Consider the following 22,236-nt stretch of genomic DNA (forward strand, 5'->3'; position numbering starts at 1 on the left):
AAGGGAGGGCAGGCTGGGGGGGAGGGAAGTTGGAAGCACCCACTTTTGAAAAGGTACGAGATCAAAGTAGAGAATAGAACAAGTGGGAGGTGGGATAGAAGGGAGGGAAATATAGTCAGTCGTTTATAATTTATCTACTATGGCAATGTTTTGCATTAGCTACACATGTGCAACCTACACTGAACTGCTTATCTTCCCTTAGTAAGGGTGTGTGACAAGGGAGGAAGGGAATGAATCTGGAATTCAAAGCTTTAAAATCAAATGTTTAAAAATATATTAATACTATTATTAATACTATTTCACATGTAATTAGGAAATAAGATATACAGGCACTGGGGCATAAAGATCGACCATGCCCTACTGGAAAAGTTGTAGGGGCTATGGGAGAAGATATGGGAGAGAGTAGATTGGAGGAGGGGATATACTGTGGGGCTGCTATTTTGGGGTGGTGGGTATGGGAAAAATGGGGAGAAAATTTGTAACTCAAAAAAAATTACCCAGAAACATTTCTCTTTTTCTGATTAGTTCTAATTATCATCCTTATAATTAATTCATCATCATATATTGCATTCATAGTCATTCTCCACAATATAATCAGCCATGTTGGGGCTTCTCAATCAGAGAAGACTGACTCAGGTTACTTCTCCTTTGACAGCAGGTGCTCCTGTGACAGGAGACTCTGACTTCACCTTCCCAGAGGCAGTCAGACTCTGGAGCTAGGCAGGGAGGAGACATGCATCCACCTCCTGTGACCCACCATTTCAACTTGTAAGGAAGAAAGAGCTATGGGGGCTCCTCCAACTCAACAACTGAGTCCAGTCAGCTGCCAAATGCATCCATCCATCCGTCCTCCCTCTTTTGCTACTGTCCTCCTTCATTATTTTCCTCAGATTTTGGATGTCATAGTGCAACCTTTGGCTGGTTAAAGCTTTCTAGTTTGGCATTCACCTGCCCTTCCTCCAAGTGCTCCATGCTGCAGAATAATCCCTCTAGTGATGTTTCTACCACATTGATTCTTCCTCCCTTTCTTCTTTAATCCTGTTGCAAATTAATCCTAAAATTATGAACACATTTTGAACAGTATCTCAGATTTGCTTACTGAATTCAAATATTTTTAAATAAAAAGTAGTTCTGCTTATAAAAGCAGTTTCTTTTCTAACGTCCCACTTCCCTTACATAGGAAAATCCAATTGTTATTTGTAATACTTTTTCAGTACATTGATCCATCTGTGATTTTATCAATGGTAGGTACTTCTTCCAGTCCTCTCTTACATTCTCATTTGGGTAACTTTTTGCCTTGTTCCCCTATGACTCTTCCTTAGAGACCTGGCTCAAAGTACCAGGGACCCTCCTTTAGGTCTCTTGACACTGTATGGATACCACTGCAATATCTGAACTGTCGGTTTAGCCTTCATTTGCTGAAAGACTATCTCAACTTTTCTCCTCATGAATCTCTCTGATGTTGCCTATACCTCACTTCTGTGAGATTCTTCTTTGGTAATATGTCATATCCCAGTCATGCTTACCACTTGGTATTCCATCTGGAAACTGTGGTATTCCATGACTTGAAGCATATCACCAAGAGGAAGAATAGTGATGCTGAAAAGATGGGACTTTGTTTCAAGGAGAAGCCTGGCATAGTTAAAAACATCAATGAAATATAGGCCCTTTTCCTTCTCTTCTTCACTTTTGGGCTCAGTTTATTTTCCATACCTAGTCTAAGATATATGTACTAATGAAGCACCTCAATGGATTTTCCATCCAGCTACATGTAGTAGTCTCAATAAGAGGTTTTCTTCATCCACTTATTTTGTCTTGTGTTTGATAGGTAGAACTCTTTTTTTTTTTTTGTGATGATGGGTCTCATTTAGGAGGTTCTGCAATGTTATGAGCTTTTGGCAGTTAGTATATCATCATCCAAACAGCTATCTAGAGAAGATCTTTCTCTTCCATTTGGAATCTGTATTGTGCAGCTTTTGTGACAAAAGCAAACTCTTCAGTAACAATATGTCTCTTGATTGCATGCCTTGATGGATAATTAGTATTCAGAGGGTTGTTGAGCAGAATTTTCTTAGGCACAATTGTCAGAGGTCTTATATGATTCTGACACATGCCCTTTTCCTGATCTGGTTTGGTTGTGCTTCTCACCATATTTTCCTTTCACTGATTTTTTTCTCCATTGCCACTTACTATCCTGTAAGGTGAATGCAGCCCATAATCTTCTGCCTTCTTTACCTATAAGATTTTGCAAATGAGTATACAGTCTAAACTTTCTTTGGTTGCCATATCTCTCATCTTAGGTAAAACACAAGTATTTGCTGGCTAAGGCAAGTTTCTGTCTCTTTTGTTCTCCTCACAATGACAGTTTATTTACATTGGTTTCGTTTCTTTTGGAAATAGTATAGATTATTACTTAGATTTGTTATTTTAATGCTTTTGCATTTTTAGCATCATTGCTTGCTTATATAGATCAAGTTCGAATTTGCTTCTATTCATTATATTTTCTTTTTCATAGTCTTTTAATTTGAGATTAATTCTTCCTCAGTCAGGCTGTTGACTCTCATTTCATGATTTTCTTGCATCATTCTCATTTCTCTTCCCAATTTTTCCTCCACTTCTCTTATCTGCTTCTAAGGTCTTCTATGGCCTGTAACCAGCTCGTATTTTCCTTTGAAGCTTTTGGTGCAAGAGTTCTGACTTCACTGTCTTTCTCCTGTTCCATGCTTTGATCCTTTTTGTCCCCAAAATAGAAGTCTAATGTTGAATTCTTCTGTTTGTTTTGCTTCCTTTGCCTAGTCATGTTGCTGCTCAGTCACTTGACCCCTGGGCTTTTTGCCACAGTAGGTCTCTGCCACCAGACAGGGGAGCTTTCGTCCCAAACGTTGGGGTTTTCTCAGCTGTCGGAGGTATTAGTTGGGAGCCCTTGCTGAAGCCTCCACACGCTCTGGCAAGCTGGTCACACACCCCAGAACCTCCACCCTAGACCGCAATCCATATCCAAGCAGGTTAAAGCAAGAGTGATTACCCCTCAAATTGGTCGCTTGGGCCCCCTACAGTCTGCAGGCCAGGAGCTAAAGCTGTAATGGCTGGGCCATGCAGTCTCAGTGGCTTCTTGCCCTGGCGGCAAAATCCAAAGCTCTCCCAACTACTGGTCCCAAAGTCTACACTGCACTGACCTCTCACTTTGTACTTTGCATCTATGTGTTGATAATTCTGGAAATGGCCACAGCTGCTGGTGATCTGGAATCCCTCCAGCCAGTGGTTGGTCAGGCCTGCCCTGGGGCTAAAACCTCCAGCTCACACGGGACTTGGCTCCCAGAGTGCTGCGCTGGCTGATTCCTGCTGGCCTGCCTGGCTGTCCTCAGCAGGAGGTTAGCTTCTCTGTGTCATTTTGTGGGCACCAGAGTTTGTTCAGAGACCTCTTTTACATGAATTGGGGAAGGTGGAAGCCGGAGCAGCGGAGAGGACCTGCTTCTACTCCGCCATCTTGACTCCACCCCTAGATTAATTCTTTAATTTTAGCTTTGATCCATTTGTGGTTGGATTGAACATGGATAACTAATGCAGAAATTACTCTTAAATCGTTAAACAGAAAACATTTCCTCTTTTTTAAAAGAGTCATTTTTTATTCTTTGTGATAGGAGAGGGGATGAAGTAAAGTGTAGGAAAAGCTAAAAGAAGGGATAAAGAAGAAGGGAGAAAAGAAGTACAACTGGTGAAGGGGGCAGTTAACAGAATATCATTAGAAGAATATTTATGTTAACATGGAAACATATCCTTGTTTGCCACTGCCATTGAAAATACCCAGCACAAAATCCATATATAAAAGAGATTCCCTACATATGATGAGGGTCTCCAGATATTCACTATTTATGGATGACATCTTGATTGCATCAAATCTTGAAACATGGGATTATACCTTCTTAGACAAAGTGGTTCTCCCTGGTTATCCATAGTAGAATAACCAAGTGGATGAAGAATACTGTTTATATATAGATTGTATATAGAATAGCAACATAGCAATGCTGTTATCTGGTCTGATTTGTACCTGTATACACAACTTCTTTTGCTGGTCCATTAATTGTGTTACATAGACACTGAACATCATTGATGGGCTAAGCCTAGAACTGAACATGAGGAAGAGAACATACTTGATTGCTTTTAGCATATTCTATAGTACTTTTCAAGACCCAAACCACTTTTTTTAAACAAAAACTCATCTTATAACCCTTTGGTCAAATTTGAATGACAAAAACTCTTTTAAAATGTGCCTAAAATAGAGTATGAATATATATAGTTAAATATTCATATTTTATTTGTTATGACTCAAATACAGGCGTCCTTGCACATGATAACAATTTTATCTGCTCAGAGGAGTATTTATCTTATACCTACATTTGTGGCTATGTGATAGTTAAATAGGTGAGGAATTTGTTATATTATTAAGGTCCTTGTCCCTTCAGCTAGGACCCATGTAGGCTATGTTAGAAAAATACCTGTATTATTACAAATAGTTGTTTAAATGATAGTTATCCTTTCAGTCATAAACATTCCATGTAATTTCTTTAACTAAAGTGTTAATGTATTTATACATGTAATTTTTATTGCTTTATAACATTTTCTTCCACTTATTTAAAAGCTTCAGTTACAGTTAAACCAAGATCTCAGCATCTTGCATCAAGAGGATGGCTCATCTAAGAATAAAAGGGGAGTTCTGCCAAAACATGCCACAAATGTTATGAGATCTTGGCTCTTTCAGCATATAGGGGTAAGATTTTGTGATTTTGCAATCAATTTTAGAAGATTTTGGAATAGTTTTTTGTGTGACTTGATATGTTTCATGAAAAAAAATTTTTTTCTTCACAGACTACTAGGCCTAATTTTTGAAGTCATTACTTTTAGAACACTAGTCACTTTTGGAAAGGAATTATAAAACATGGAAGATAACACCCTTAAGAAGCTAATCAGGGAAATTAGGCTAGCAGATAAAAAAGACATGGGAAATTTTAAGTGCACATAGGTTTATAAAAATTAAAATAGTATACTGGATTTATTGCATAGGTACTAAAGAAAATGGAGTAAGCATGATTGGAGCTGGGTGGGCTTCACTAGTGAAGACTGAATGGACAAGATACACACTGATCAAGGTCTTGAAAAAGAAAGGGTAATGTACTTTTGAGAAAAGAACATTCTGGGTGGAAGTATATTGTAGCATAACTGGCAGATGTGGTCAATTAGCAGGTTTGCTTGGTTGAAATGTATAATCTATAATAAAAATTAATGCTTTCATGTTTAATTGTTTCATATGAATCTTCCATTTTCTCCCAAAGGGATGGGAAGTGCCTTGTGGAATTATGACTTATGCTTCTATTGTATCCCATAGCAGATTGTACAAAATAATAAGAGCTCAGTAAATACTCACTGATTGAAATAATGTGAGTGATAAAAAATATGCTCAAAATTTATTTTGTCATGAGTTATCATACTATAAAACTATGATAATTATATATGTAGTTATATAAATAAATATTTATATGTATATGTGTGTGTGTGTGTGTGTGTGTGTGTAAAAAGAGAGAGTTTAATTACTGAGATGTCCACTGTGCTAGCAGCCTTCAACTTCTCCATTCTGCTTATCCCAGAAGCAAGTACTATGGTCTATTGGGAATCACTCAGGGCAGGATGATAGAATGGGGTAGTAGGAGAAGACCTGAGTCCAAGGTAACTCAACTTGCTACAATCTAACATCCAGCCAAATAAAAAACAAACAAAAAACCAAGGGTAGGATCTTAATCTAGGAACAGAAGAGCAAAGGACTCGAAAAGGGAAAGAGTTGCCCTTGGGTCCTTCTAAAAATCCTTGGACCCATAATCTACTTAGCTGGGTTTTCAGCTTCTCTAGCAAGGGCACCCATGGTTTAAGTACTCTACACGTGACTCTCATGACAGAAGTTTGGCCACCGTGGAACATACGTACACTGAGATACAGTGAGCCCTAGAGTTGAAAGACTCTAATTGACTTAAGTCAGGGGTAGTCCCCACTTCCTGCTGTGGTAGTTGTGGCCTCTTCATTAAGTGACAAAGCTCCCTGTGTTTCCAGGGTCTTGTGTTTCAGCTACAAAGCTAATACCGTGTTTCCCCGATAATAAGACCTATCCCGAAAATAAGCCCTCCCCTTACTGTGTAAGATTCCTCTAAAATAAGCCCTCCCCCGAAAATAAGCCCTATTGAGATGGCTACTGTAGTGAAGGTGATCCCCTGCGCTACACGCTACATTACGGTACCCTCTGTATGCACCGTGCCCCCCCCCCCGGGTGAAACACATGCCGCGCTCCAAGCTGCATCCAATCAGAGCTGCAGCAGTGAGCGCGTCATCCTGTTCTTCCCCAGTGATTTGCTTGCTGGCGCCATTGAGAGCAGTGCCACGGAGGAGAGCTGAGGCAGGACAACATGAGCCCTCCCCTGAAAATAAGCCCTCTGGTGTTTTTCTTTCCAAAAAAATTAATAAGACAGTGTCTTATTATCGGGGAAACACGGTAGGGCTAGAGAAGCAAAGTTCCAAGGGCAATACTGTTGCAGAAAGCATTTTCATTTCATGTATTTCATTCCTTCCCTCCTCCTTCCTGGAGTTAGCCTATCATATAGGATATTAAAACCTTCCTACCCTAAAATTTATCCCATACTTGAAATTCTACTAAAGATTTTTTGGGAGTTAACTGGGTTAACATGTATTCATTTTGTTACCTTAGTGTGATTAACTTAACTCAAAGCAATGTGGTAGTGATTGTAGTGGCAGAGGCCTTTGGGGAAATAGGAGCAAGGGATTTTAGGGTGGGAGTGACGAAGACAGGCCTGGATGATACCAACAGTCGACAGTCATAGAAAGAAGTTTTTATTATTTATAAAGGAGAATGAGAGGATGATGTAAGGTAGGGCAATCAGAAGAAGGAATGGTATGGTTTAGTTCAGAAAAGGAGAGGCACATGAAGACTCCAAAAGAAAAAAAAAGCTTGCCACTTAAAACTTCTGTCTAGGATTGCCTCTGCCTTTCTAAAAACCAGTGGGAAGAACTGACTTCATAGAGATCTGGGGCCATCTTAGCTTTTTCTTTCAGAAAGAAAGGTGAGTAAATTCCATGGTTCTCTCTACCCTTAGAGAATCTGAGATGGTAATGAGAGATGGGGGGGGGGAAGGGAGGTGGGAATCAGATTCCCAATTATTCATTTATCAAATGTAGGTGTATAGGTTTACAGCATAGGAACATGGAAGAAAATACCAAGAGAAATAAAACACTAAAGGATCTTACAGTCCTACAAGAGTCTACCAAAGGATCTGACTCTCCAATCTTAGGAGCTCCACTGAGCCTTCTCCTCCTTCTCCAGTCCTGACAACTCTTGAAAAGTTCCTTCTCTACTCTTTTCTGCCACATATCTTCTTCACTTTCTTCTGTGTCTTTCGTCTGCCAGAGTTAACTGTCTCCATAGTGAATTGGACAGAAGCCTGGGATGTATACTTTATAATGATGTCCCATTTATCCTTTTTGATACCTTAGTATGATTAGCTTAGATCAGAGCAATGAGGGAGTGATCATGGTGGCAGGCCTCTAGGGAAATAGGAACAAGAGATTTTAGAGTGAGGGTGTTTTCAGTTCCCCAAAAACAGAATATTATGTACAAGAGTATTTTTGGTTGTGTATGGCTTTGTTTTTTAAAAAGAGCATTAATAGTAAGTAAATTGGACATTTTAAAAAAAGTACATTAATAATTGTAGGTCAGTAGAGTCCATTTAGCTTAGTGTCTTACAGATATAATCAAATTTAAGGTAAAGTTGCTTCTGCATTTCCTGCTTATTACAACTACATAGCATAGAGCTATTTGGCATCAGGAAGATGTAGGTTCAAGTCTGTGTCTGACCCATACTGACAGTGTGATTCTAAACAAATCACTTACCCTCACAGTCCAGTCCCTTGTCTCTTCCCCCCCTCATCCCCAGCTCCCACTCCACTGCTGCTCCCACCAGGCAGGTCTCTCAGACTGTCTGTTGTAGAATAGTTGCAGATCTGCATTGGTAGTAGAAGGATTTCCTTGCAGACAGTTACCTACATTATAGATTTTTGTATATAAAGACATGCATACATGTAATATCAAATAGTGTTGTATATATTATATATGTGGATATATATAATGAAATAGGCATATGTAATATAATGAAAAAATATTTTTGTTTCTTGTACAAAATTGCCAATATAGTCTATTCTTTTATGCTATTATAAGCCTTACATAAAAAGCCCATTCCTCCCTACTTAATCTCTACAACCTCAAATACTGACCCTGTACTATTTGTTCAGGTCAGTAATTCCAATGGAAATCATATTCAAAGGGTCAAATATGAAGTCTGATCAATTACTCATGTTATTTTTTCTAAGTACTCTTGACTTTCTGCTCTGCTTCTACATTCAAATTCATCTTCTTTGTTAAAATTAATGTCCTACACTTTCCTGTGTTTCATTCTCTTCCCTCTCCCTCAACTATAAAAGAATACATCTATTAAAAAAAAAAGTTGAAAAAAAACAAAAAAAAGTTGGAAGAACCATCTTTTTGTGTAAGTCAGGTAGAGAAAATTAGTCCTTTACATTCTGTATTATAGTAAGCTTTTAAAAAATCTATTATACCTGTTATACCTGTCAGCAAATAGAAGTATTTCTTAAGGCAATATAAACTTCTTACCCTGATCAGTTTACTCTAGTTTTATTTAACCACAAAAATGTTTGACATTACTCTTTTATCACCAAACTTTCAGACAGAATAACAGACAATGTAATTTTTGTTGATCCTTGATTAAGTTGACAAAAGCTCTAAGGCAGCTATAATAAGTGTCTGCTTCTTTTATGGTATGCATAATAAAATGGTGACATTGCCTGTGTAAAGCCAAAATTAATTTTTGCTTAAAGCTTAATTGTGATTCGCCAGAACTTTATTAATAATGATTTGTGTTTTGTGTTTTATCTCAGTAATTCTTGCATAGCTCCCATTTTTTACATTGAAACTTCTGGGTAACTTTAAAAAAAATTTTTTTTAGCATCCCTATCCAACGGAAGATGAGAAAAAGCAGATTGCAGCTCAGACCAACCTGACACTACTCCAAGTTAACAATTGGTAAGATAAAATGTCAGTTTATAAAAAGTATTCCTGTGAATCCAGAGAATGGCTAGTTGACTCAGTGGATAGAGCGCTGGACCTGGAGTTAGGAAGACCTGGGTTCGAATGTGGCCTCAGACACTTAGTCACTGTGTGATTGTGGGCAAGGCACTTAACTGTTTGCCTCAGTTTCCTTATCTTCAAAATGAGCTAGAGAAGGAAATTGCAAACCACAGACCCCAAATGGAGTCACAAAGAGTTAGACATGACTAAACTCAGCAACAACAAAAAATGAATAAAGAAGACTACGTTGAACTTTTTGGTATAAATATACCAAATAATAAAAAAGATTAGAAATCTGCTTTCCCTTAATTTGGTATAGAGAGAAGATAGTGAAATAGTATAAAGACAATAACAGATAATAAACACCTACATGTGTTTCCCATTCAAATTTTTTGTGTTTAGTTTAGCCTTTTCAGCAAGGTACCATTTTTTCATCTTAGCATTTAAGACCTTCCACAATCTAGCTCATTACTTTTCCAGTCTCATTTGTCCTTACCTTTCTTTACACACTGTTATCTTCTAACTCAACCTTTTGAACTAGCCCAAGTATATCCCCTTCAGTAAAATGTTAACTCTTTGGGAGTCAGTGCTTTTGTTTCTTATTGTATCTCTCCTAGCACAGTAGCTTGAACAAACAATATGCACTTGATAAGTCAGTTTTTGTTTAGTTGAAATAAGTGAATTTCAAGTTTTAAAATGTACATTTATGGTTTAGTCCCCAATATTATCCTCATTTAAAAGTTGGGGTCTGTGGTGATCACCTTACTTAATAAATAATTATAGACCCAGTTTCCTCACTGACCTTTTTATTCCCCATCCCAGAGACTTCTTCATTGTTCACCACAGAACACAACTATGGAAAGCCAGTTTCCACTTTACTTATAGTGACTCTGATCCTAAGCAAGACTCTTAATGTTGGCATCCTTGCAGAGAGAGTTAATTTGAAATTTCAGAAGGAATTATTAGTATTACCCAACCTTAGAAATTCAAAAATTAGGAAAAGAAGGGATGATTGAGCGGTAAGAGACGCTGAGGTGGGTTTACAAAATCACATAAGTAGTTGACTATTTTGTGAATAATGTTTGTAATGGAGATTCCCAGTTTGAAGATGTAGCATTTTTCCAGATGTGTGGTTTTTAGCCTATAGCAAAATGCAGGCAAAAAAGTATATTCTGTACTAGATTAGAAAAAATTATAAATGAAGCGTATTCTAGGTTTGACTTCTCTACCATTATTAAATTACTTAGGACCACAACCTCTGAATTTTTCTCATTTACAAAATGGGAATAAAATGTCTCTTTCCACCCTAGCTTATGAAAATTATACAACTTCAAAGTGCATATCTAGATTTATATTTTTCACTTTAATTATATATGCCCTGGGGTTTTTTGTCGTGCTTGTCCAGATGATAATATACAATTTTGCCTATTAAACTCAAATGGTTTGTATCCACAGATAGATCTTCAATTTGTGATGATTGTCTCATAATAAAATTAACATTCATTTAAGAAAAGAGATAAATTCTGCCATAAATAAATGTTAGTATGTTTATACTTTAAGTTTAAATTTATAGGTAACTGGAATAAGTTTTAGGGAGAGTTTATTCTCCCCATAATTTTACAAGTCCTTATAAATGCACTCATATGCATTTCTATCTTAAGAAATAATTCTATAGAATATTGAATTAAATATTTATATTGTTATGCATTATGATTTGATTCAGTTAGGAATAATGAATTAATTGAATGGTCTCTTCATAGCAATATTATCAGAATTCATGGTGTGTTGAGTATGTTATTTGGGGTTATAGTGTTACTATAAAACTTTTCACATACTTATATATATTCAGTATATCATTATTACTATTTTAATAGTGATTGATTTGTAAAACAAAGATAAAACCTTTAATATATTTATGATTTTCGTTTTCTTCATTTGATGGCCTTGCTTATGTTTTCTAAATTATTTTATTGTTTTACATCAGAATTGCTTAATCTAGAAGATTTAAAAATAGATTATGAATTAAATCTTAATGAATATTTGCTACTTCTTTCATATTTTTGGTTTCCTTCCTATTTGTTTTCACAAAAGCCCCCTCTTGCAACAGAAACCTATTCAGGAAATGGTTTGACTAATATTAAAGAAACGACAAATGTTGAAAAATAGCAGTGGAGCTCTTCCCATGAGTAAAAGTGAATGTAGCATAGAGCCTCCATGGCACCTTTACTCCTAGAAGTACCAGTTGTGTAGCTGTGCCTACATCAAAATGAGAAAAACTTTCTTCTTTTAAAAAAATTTGTGTTATAACTCTAGCTGTTGATAATAGAACATTGTATAAGACCTCTTCCATTTCATCTAGATAGATTATTAATTTCCAGTTATGAACATCAGCAGTTAAACAATCATTTTGAATGATTTTTTTGGAATTATGAAGTACATTCCCCAGAGCTATCTTTTGGAGGATCAATAAATCATAGCATTGAAAGTAACCTTCGAAGTCATGTAAGGCAATCTTGATGTATGATTTCTCTAAAAATATCCTTGATTCATAAAGCCTCTCATTTTGTTTTGGATTAGCTATGATATTCAGAAACCTCAACTTCAAGGATACAAATTTTTTTTCTTTTAAAAAACTTTTTTGATAACTTTTTAATGTCATAGTTATTACCTGATATGCCCAGACCACCAACAGAAAAAGTTAAGTAAAATTGAATTTAAATGATTGTCTGATAGTGTATGTGACATTCTATACATTTATTCCTCCATCTCTCTTCTGAGAGGAGGGGAATGTCTTCTGTTCCATGGGACCAAGGTTAATCATTCTTTTTAATCTGACTTCTCTTTTAGAGTTGTTTTCATTTATGTCATTATAGCCATCATTCTCTTTGTTCTGTCTTTTTCTCTTGGCATCAATCAGTGGGATAATAGAAGAGATTTAGTTGGAAGAAACCTCAGAACTCATGCAGATCTTGTAATTTTCTAAATTCTTCATTTCTTATAACACAATATTCAGTGATATTAATGTAACGCCATTGTTCAGCTATTCCCCTGTTGCTGGATTTCCAATTTTTTTTCTTGCAACCACAAAAATTTCTGCTACAAGTAATTTGAGTATATACAAGACCTTTTTGTTTTGACATTTTTAAGGGACCTAGCAGTGCAATAGAGTGTGAAAAGCTTAGTGAGTTTTAATTATAGATTATTTTCCAGGATGGTCACATCATTTCATAACTGCTAACAATATGTTAGTGTATCTATCTTCCTGCAGTTCCTCCAACATAGATTATTTCCTTTTCTTATCATCTTTGCCAATTTTATGGATATGTCAAAATTCAGAGATGTTTATATTTTCATTTCTCTTATTAGCACTTTGGAGGATTTTATTACATAGTTATTGGTAATTCGCTCTCCTTTTGAAAACCATTCTTAGCCTTTGGTTATTTCTTTATTCCTTAGAGAAATGGCTACTTACTTTATTTGTGTCAATTCCCTGTATTTCTTAGATTTTAAAATTTTATAGGAGATATTTGAAGAAAAAGGTTTTCCCCCCAACTAGCAGTTTCTCTTATAGCTATATTGGTTTTGTTTTCACAAAACCTTAGAATTTTTTAAAAATACATGTAATTGAGGGGGCAGCTAGGTGGTGCAGTGAGTAAAAGCGTCGGCCCCGGAGTCAGGAGGACCCGAGTTCGATTCCAGCCTCAGACACTTAACACCCACACACACACACACACACACAAAACTAACCATGTGACCTTGGACACGTTACTTAACCCCAGTTGCCCTCCAAAAGGCAAAAAAATATATGTAATTGTGATAGTAAATATACTAACATACTCCCTTTATTGATTCAGATTGTAATTCCTCTATAACTTATTAGATGATCTTTATGATTTTATATAATTAAAAAATCATCATCCTATTATAATCCAGAGATGAGTTTTCTCCTAACTTAGGTAGATAAGTCCTCAAACAGGAGAAATATAGTTCATCTTCAGGTTTATACTAGCCATTCTAGCCTGTTAAGACTTGTCAGTGCTTATGTTTTCTTGGCATGGCTTTCAAGTCAGATCAGCTTCAATCCGCAATGTGGCCTTGGAGTGGGACTTTATTAAAGGAATTCTTTGGAAACGTTCTCTTATATTAAGCTGCAGTATGCATGCCTGCAGTTTTTACCCATCATTCCTGGTTTTGGGCTTTGGGGACACAAAAATAAGTTTAATCACTTTTTTTTTAAGCAATTGGGGTTAAGTAACTTGCTGAAGGTTACACGGCCAGTTATTTTGTGTGGGTGCCAAGTATCTGAGGCCAGAACTGATTCCGGGTCTCCCGACGCTGGGGCTGGCGCTCTTACTCACTGCGCCACCTGGCCACTACAAGTCTAATGACTCTTGCACATGATACCTCTTCATATGTTTGAAGTGATCATGTCTCCTCCCTTTCTCTTCTCTTTACTAGCCTTTTTAATTTCCCAATTCCTTCAACTGTTTCTTACATGACATAATTTCATGTTCTCTCTTCAGCTGCCAGTAAGCTGAAAAGGCAGTATGTGAAAATTTCAGTGAAGGTTTAGCCTTAGATCATCACAATCAAAGGCATATTCCCTAACTGCAATTGCTAGTAAAGATTACCCAAGTATTTTGAGAGAAAATAAACGAAGGCAATAATACCTTTGTGGTATTTTCTCCTTAGAAGATAATCGAAATTCCTTATTTTCTTTAGCTATTAACCTCACAAATAACCCCTACATGCACATAGAATAAAAATAATTTAGTAGGTGAGAAAGTGGGGAAACATCAGGACCTATAAAAGTGAAACATTTTGGAAACTTATTAACACCATATGTTTGTAAGGTTTCAGGATAGGTTTCTCATTAACTGTTTTCCACATTTTATTGTTCATATTTTTATTGCTGTTAACAATAATAAAGAAGAAACCTGACTATGATCATCTTGTGTGTTGATCTTGGCAGGGGATTTGTTTTTTAGGAGCCATTCTTATCTGAGATTTTTATTTGATGATCAGGTTTATCAATGCCAGAAGACGAATTCTTCAGCCCATGTTGGATTCCAGCTGTTCAGAAACTCCAAAAACAAAGAAAAAAACAGCTCAGAATAGACCAGTTCAAAGATTCTGGCCCGACTCTATAGCATCAGGGGTTGCTCAACAACCACCTAATGAACTCACTATGTCAGAAGGTAAGAGAAATAAAAAGTCATATTGTTTTTATATACTGACATTACAAGTATCATAATGAAAATGTATAAATAAAAATGATTCACAAGTGCCAGATAATGATACTTTTTGAGAAAATGAATTCTTTTTTGAGGGGAGAAGGCAAGGCAGTTGGGATTAAGTGACTTGCCCAAGGTCACACAGCTAGTAAGTGTGTCAAGTGCCTGAGGCTGGATTTGAACTCAGGTACTCCTGACTCCAGGACTGGTGCTCTAAATCACTGTGCTACCTAGCTGCCCTTGAGAAAATGAATTTATGTCTTAAGGACATCAGGCTACTAAATATGAATAGCCACAGCCTTTAATTTGTCTCAAAATTCTAAACTTAGAAATTGTTAGCATAAATATTTAGCTACAGAAATGAATAAAAATCATAAACTGCATTGGTTGCTATTTATTTTTAAATGCATATTTACTTAATGATGAGAATAATTAAAAGGTCCTATATTCTTCTATATCCCCTTCTGAAATTTTTTCTGTGCATTTTTTCAGATTTTGATGTTGCTTTCCTTTTTATGGCAGTGCAGTCATTGTATATAATGTATTATTGTATTGTGGTGATTCAGTATAACACTTCATAAAGTCTAAATATATTTCTTTGCATTTGTCCTTTCCTGTGTTGCTGTGATGCTCTATTACATTTATACAACCACAGATCATTTAGTTATTGACCAGTCCTTGGAAGGAGTAATTGCATCTACATATAAAATGTAAAAGATCAAGACAGTTATTTATGCAAAAGAAACAATATGCAAAAGCTCATTTATAATGTAAACAATACAAGATATGACCTAATTTTTAAGGATCTCCAGTCACAAGTCTTTAACAATTACAACTTCCTAAGCAGAAATGGCTTAGTTTTCTTGTTACATTCTCAGAACTTTAATCAATTAATTAGTTTTCCTTTAAGAAAATTTATTTGAGAAGGTTGTTGGTGTGTTTCAGTGCTTGTGCATTTTTTTTAAAAAAATCTTATTTAATATTTATTTTTTCCCAATTATGTGTAAAAAACAATTTTAACATTCCCTTTCTTCAAATTTTGATTTCTAAATTCTTTCCCTTCCTCTCTCATTCCCCTCCCCCCTGCCCCATTGAGAAGGCAAGCAATTTGTGTAGTAAGGAAAAACACATTTCCATGTAAGTCATTCTGTGAAAGAAAACACAGATTAAAAAAAAAACAAGAAAAATAAAGAAGGTAAAGAAAAAGTATCTTTGATTTGCATTCAGGTTCTTCCAGTTCTTTCTCTTAAGATGGACAGCACCTTTTATCATAAGTTCTACAGAATTGTCTTGGATCATTTTATGACTGAGAACAGCTGAGTTATTAATAGTAGGTCATCATACAGTATTGTTACTGTGTACAGTGTTCTGGTTCAGCTCATTTCACTTTGCATCAGTTCACGTAAGTCTTTTCATGTTTTTCTGAGAGCATTTTTGATCATCATTTCTTAAAGCACAATAGTATTCTATCACAATCATATACAACAACTTGTTCAGCTATTTCCCAATTGATGGACATCCCCTCAATTTCCAATTCTTTGCCACTAATAAAGGAGCTGCTATAAATATTTTTGTACACATAGGTCCTTTTCCTTTTTCTTCTCTTTGGAATACAGATCTAAGAGTGGTATTGCTTGGTCAAAGAGTATATGCATGGTTTTATAGCCCTTTAGGTGTTGTTCTCCAGAATGGTTGAATTGACATACAACTTTCACCAATAGTACATTAGTTTTTTAATTTTCCCATATCACCCCAACATTTGTCATTTTTCTTTTCTGTAATATTGATCAATCTGACAGGTGTGAGGTAGTAGCTCAGAGTTGTTTTAATTTGTATTTCTCTCATCTATAATGATTTAGAGCATTTTTTATGATTACAGATAACTTTGATTACTTTGAAAACTACCTCTTCATAACCTTTGACTGTTTATCAATTGAGGTATGGCTTTTATTTCTACAAATTTGACTCCATTTCCTTTATGTTTAAGAAATAAATACCATCACATTCAACTCACATCTCTGCTTTCTGTCTATGAATACTCCTTACTGCTCTGCTAATGAGAAAGTTTTTAGGAGTTATAAATATCATTTTCCCATGTAGGAATATAGACAATTTAACCTTATCGAATCCCTTATGATTTCTCTTTCCTGTTTACCTTTTTATGCTTCTTTTGCATCTTCTTTTTGAAAGTCAGATTTTCTATTCAGCTTTGGTCTTTTCATCAGGAATTCTTGAAAGTCCATTATTTTGTTGAATGTCCATTTCCCCCAACCCCCCAAAGGATTCTACTCAGTTTTGCTGGGAAGTGATTCTTGTTTGCAATCCTATCTCTTTTATCTTCTGAAATATCATATCCCAAGTCCTCTGATCCTTTAACATAGAACCTGCTAAATCTTCTGTTATCATGACTGTGGCTCCATGATATTTGAATTATTTCTTTTTGACTGCTTGCAATGTTTTCTCCTTCACCTGGGAACTCTGGAATTTGGCTATAATATTCCTTGGAATAATCATTTTGGGATCTCTTTTAGGAAGTGATCACTGGATTCTTTCGATTTCTATTTTACCCTCTGGTTCTAGAATATCCAGGCAGTTTTCCTTGATCATTTCTTGAAAGATGATGTCTAGGCTCTTTTTTTTTTTTTTTACTTTCAGGTAGTCCAGTAATCCTTAAATTATCTCTCTCAGATCTGTTTTCTAGGTCAGTTGTTTTTTCCAGTGAGATATTTCCCATTTTCTCCTATTTTTTCATTCTTTTTATTTTGTTTGATAGTTTCTTGATGTCTCATAAAGTCATTAGTTTCCTTTTGCCAAATTCTAACTTTTTTCAGAATATATTTATTTTTTATTTTTCAACATTCATTTCAACAAGAGTTTGAGTTCCAAATTTTCTCCCCACCTCTCCCCTACCCCTACCCCAACGCCAAGATGGCATGCATACTGATTATCCATTCCCCTAGTCTGCCCTTCCTTCTATCCCCCTTATTATCCCCCTTCTTACACCCTTCCCCCTTTCTTGTAGGTCAAGATAGATTTCTGTACCCCATTGCCTATATATCTTATTTCCTGATTCCATGTAAAACCAGTTTTTAACATTTGTTTTTAAAACTTTCAGTTCCAGATTTTCTCCCTTTTTCCCTCCTCATCCACCCCCTTTGAGAAGACAAGCAATTCAATATAAGTTATACATATGTAGTTATGCAAAAACATTTCCATAGTAGTCATGCTGTGAAAAACTAGCTATATTTCCCTCCATCCTATCCCTCCCCCCATTTATTCTATTTTCTCCTTTGATTCTGACCCTTTTCAAAAGTGTTTGCTTCTGATTATCCTGTCCCCTAATCTTTCCTCCCTTCTATTATTCCCTCCTCTTATCCCCTTCATCCCTACTTTCCTATAGGGTAAGATACCCAGTTGAGTGTGTAAGTTATTTCCTCCTTAAGCCAAATCCAATAAGAGTAAGGTTGACTCATTCCCTTTCACCTCCCTGCTCTTCCCCTCCATTGTGACAGCTTTCTCTTGCCTCTTTTATGTGAGATAATTTATCCTATTCTATCTCTCCCTTTCACCTCCCAATATATTCCTCTATCAGCCCTTATTTTTATTTTTTAGACATCATCCCTTCATATTCAACTCACCCTGTGCCCTCTCTCTATATACAGAAACACACACACACACATTCCCTTCAACTATCCTAATACAGAGAAAAATCTCATGAGTTACAAATATCATTTTTCCATGTAGGAATATAAAAAGTTCAAGTTTAATAAGTCCCTTATGATTTATCTTTTCTGTTTATCTTTTTGTGCTTTTCTTGATTCTTGTATTTGAAAGTCACATTTTCTGTTCAGCTCTGGTCTTTTCATCAAGAATGTTTGAAAGTCCTCAGTTTCATTGAATATCCATTTTTTCCTCTGAGGTATTATACTCAGTTTTGCTGGGTAGATGATTCTTGGTTTTAATCCTAGCTCCTTTGACCCCCTTAATATCATATTCTAAGCCTGTTGATCCCTTAATGTAAAAGCTGCTAGGTCTTGTGTTATCCTGATTGTGTTTACACAATACTCGAATTGTTTCTTTCTTACTGCTTGTAATATTTTTCCTTGACTTTGGAACTCTAGAATTTAGCTACAATATTCCTAGCAGGTTTTTTGGGGGGATCTTTTTCAAAAAACAATTGGTGGATTCTTTCAATTTCTATTTTACCCTCTGGTTCTAGAGTATCAGGACAGTTTTCCTTGACAATTTCTTGAAACATTATGTCTAGACTTTTTTATCATGGCTTTCAGGTAGTCCAGTAATTTTTAAATCATCTCCCCTGGATCTATTTTCCAGATCAATGGTTTTTCCTCTGAGATATTTCACATTGTCTTCTATTTTTTCATTCTTTTTGATCTGTTTTATGATACCTTGATTTGTCACAAAGTCGTTAGCTTTCATTTGCTCCATTCTAATTTTGAAGGAATTATTTTTTTCAGTGAGCTTTTGAACCTCCTTTTCCATTTGTCCAATTCTGCTTTTTTAAGACATTCTTCTCATAGGCTTTTTGGACCTCTTGCCATTTGAGTTAGTCTATTTTTTTTTAAATTTTTTAATTTTTTGCCTTTTGGAGGGCAGTTGGGGTTAAGTGACTTGCCCAAGGTCACACAGCTAGTTTTTGTGTTGTGTCTGAGGCCGAATTTGAACTCAGGTCCTCCTGACTCCAGGGCCAGTGCTCTATTCACTGCACCATCTAGCTGCCCCAAGTTAGTCTATTTTTTAAGGTGTTATTTTCTTCAGTATTTTTTTGAGTCTCCTTTAGCAATTTGTTGACTCTTTTTTCATTATTTTCTTGCATCACTGTCATTTCTCTTCCAAATTTTTCCTCTGCATCTCTTACTTGATTTTCAAAATCCTTTTTGAGCTCCTCCATGGCCTGTGACCAATTCATATTTTTCTTGGAGGCTTTTGATTCAGGAGTTTTGACTTTGTTGTTTTCTTCTGGTTGTATGTTTTATTTATTTATTTTATTTTATTTATTTTTTATTTATTACCAAAGTAAGATTATGCAGTCTGATTTTTCTCTCTGTTTGCTCATTTTTCCAGCCAACTAATTGACTTTTGTGCTTTTTGCCAAGATAGGACTCTGCTTCCAGAGTGGAGAGTGCTCTCTCCTGTTTCTATTGTTAAAGCTACTTCTAGGCACCAGTAAATTTTCAGTTCTTCTAAGGTGAGATGATCAAAGGAGAGGTGTTTACTCCTCTCCTGGCCTGTGGTCTGGTCTGTGAGTAACCACAGGAAGTGGTTTCTGCCTCAGAACTGTGAGGAGGACTCCCTCTCCACAGCCGCCACAAGCTCTGCCATGCCAGCATTCCTTCTGCCACCAAGCCTGTGACTCAGATCCCAGCAGGGCAAAGCAAGAGAATTCTGCCTCAGCGCCAGCAAAGAGATTCCTGCAATTTATCCTCTGATCAGCTGCTTGTTCCCCCCACCATCTGTGGGCCTGGAGCTCCAGAAGCAGCCATTGCTGCTGCTGCTGCCACCACCTCTACCACCCTGGGTCTTGGGCCGGACCATGCTCTTCTTTCACCCAGGTCCAATAGAGTTGACTGACCTTCCACTTTGTCTTTGGTTTTTGTGGGTTGAGAAGTCTGGAAAATGCCACAGCTACCAGTGATTCAGTTCCCTGAGACCTGTTCTGGGCCAGTCTGTGCTGACATGACCCACACAGGACTGTGATCTGCTCTCAGTCCCATGCAGTAGACCCTTCCTGTTGACCTGCCAGGCTGTCTTCAGCTGGAGATGTGTTTCATTCTGTCATTTTCTACAGGTATTTGGAGGTGAATGGGGCTAGAGCTTAAGCAAGTTCCTGCTTTTACTCCACCATCTTGGCTTCGCCCCCCAATTCTAATTTTTAAGGAATTATTTTCTTCAGTGAACTTTTATACCTCCTTTTCCATTTGACCAAGTGTGCTTTTGAAGGAGTTCTTCTCTTCAATGAATTTTTATATACCTTTTTCCATATGACCAATTCTGCTTTGCAAGGCATTCTTCTCTTCATTGGATTTTTGTGCCTCTTTTACTATTTGGTCTATTTCAGAGCAACGTTTAGTCTGTGTTTATCACTCTACCATGATGTATGCAATTGCAAAAAAAAAAAAAAAAAAGAAAAGACAATAGATCCCATTGCAAATGTGTATAGTTGTGTAAAACATTTTCTGCATTAGCCATGTTCCTCCCAAAAAGATAGAAGAAAATGTGCCGCAGTCTGTACTCTGAGACTATTATTTCTCTGTCTGAATATGGGTAAGATGTTTTGTCATGGTTCCTTGGAATTGTGGTTGATCATTGTGTTGATAATAGTTACTAATTCTTTCGAAGTTGATTATCTTTAAAATTTGCTCTTACTGTATATGTTGTTCTTCTGATTCTGCTTACTTCATTCTTTCAACTCATAAAAGTCTTCCCAGTTTTTTCTGAAACCATTTCCATCATTTCTTATAGCACAGTAATATTCTGTCACATTCATGTGTCATAGCTTGTTCAGCTATTCCCCAATTGATGGTCATCCCCTCTGTTTCTTTTTTTTTTAACCACCACAAGAAGAGCTACTACACATTTTTTTTAATCTGAGTCTTTTTCTTCTTTCTTTGATTTCTTTAGGATATAGTCCTAGCAGTAGTATGAATTGGTCAGAGGGTATGTACAGATTAATAGCTTTTGGTCATAGTTGCAAATGCCTTTTCAGAATGGTTGGACTACTCACAGTTCCACTAAGTGTATTAATATACTTATTTTTCCCACATTCTTTCTTCTAACATATGTCATTTTTCTTTTGTCATCTTAGCCTATAGTACCTCAAAGTTGTTTTAATTTGCTTTTCTATCATTAGTGATTTAGAGTATTTTTTCTTATGACTATTGATAGCTTGGATTTTTTCTTCTGAAATTGCCTATTCATATCCTTTGATTATGAGTTGTAAATTTGACTTAGTACCCTCTGTATCTTAGAAATGAGACTTTTATCAGAGAAACTTGCTACAAATTTTTTTCTCTGGTTCCTGGTTTTCTTCTAATTTTAGCAGCATTGTTTTTGTTTTGCAAAAACTTTTTATTTTATGTAATCAGAATTATTCATTTTACCTGCCATGAACTGTCTTCTCATTGGTCATAAACTCTTCCCCTAGCCATGTATCTTAACAAGTAATCTCTTCTGTGCTCTACTAATTTGTTTGCGATAGTATCCTCATGTACCATTTGGAGTTTATCAAGGTATATGGTGTGAAATGTTGATCTGTGCCTAGTTTCTTCAGGACTACTTGGTAGTTTCCCAACCATTTTAGTTGAATAGTGAGTTTTTACTCTAATAGCTCAGATCTTTGAGTTTATCAGACATTCAGTTACTGTGCTCATTTGTTTCTATATTTTATGTGACTAATCTGTTCCATTGATCGGCTCTTCTTTTTCTTACCCGGTGTATCAGCAATGCCATATTCACAATGCCTATAGAGATTACAAATATGCTGATATAATTATCCATCACAAAATACGTCAGGTTTGCCATTTGGGGAAATAAACTAGAAAATTTATTAAGATACCAAAAGACTGAGTCCCAAAACCAGAAAGTGAAAGCCATCAGAGTAGTTATGACATTGGCACAGGTAGATAAAGTAGAAAGCACCCACATTTTCAAGCCCTCAAAACAGAACAGGCTACCTCAGGCAAAGGTCCTCCTCTCCCCACTCACAGCAACCACCCAGCGCCCTGGAAGCACGCTCCCAGCAGCTCCGGCCCCTGGCAGTCCTCAGCAGGAGTCCTAACTCAA

General features: G+C 36.3%; 1 protein-coding gene across 6 annotated transcripts in view; it reads left to right on the forward strand.

Moving 5' to 3' along the window:
* The window catches only part of PKNOX1 (PBX/knotted 1 homeobox 1), a 182,667-nt gene that overhangs the window by 141,953 nt on the left and 18,478 nt on the right, over positions 1 to 22,236 (forward strand). For all 6 annotated transcript variants that reach the window (XM_069074820.1, XM_069074818.1, XM_069074819.1 and 3 more), the window contains 3 exons: positions 4,640 to 4,768; positions 9,078 to 9,154; positions 14,225 to 14,397. In XM_069074820.1, the coding sequence (XP_068930921.1) occupies positions 4,640 to 4,768; positions 9,078 to 9,154; positions 14,225 to 14,397 (379 nt within the window). The remainder of the gene's footprint in view (positions 1 to 4,639; positions 4,769 to 9,077; positions 9,155 to 14,224; positions 14,398 to 22,236) is intronic.

The sequence above is a fragment of the Petaurus breviceps genome, unplaced genomic scaffold (genome assembly GCF_028583685.1).
Source record: "Petaurus breviceps papuanus isolate PSGF00001 unplaced genomic scaffold, PetGlider_PUasm1.0 90897, whole genome shotgun sequence".
NCBI classification, from domain to species: Eukaryota; Metazoa; Chordata; class Mammalia; order Diprotodontia; family Petauridae; genus Petaurus; species Petaurus breviceps.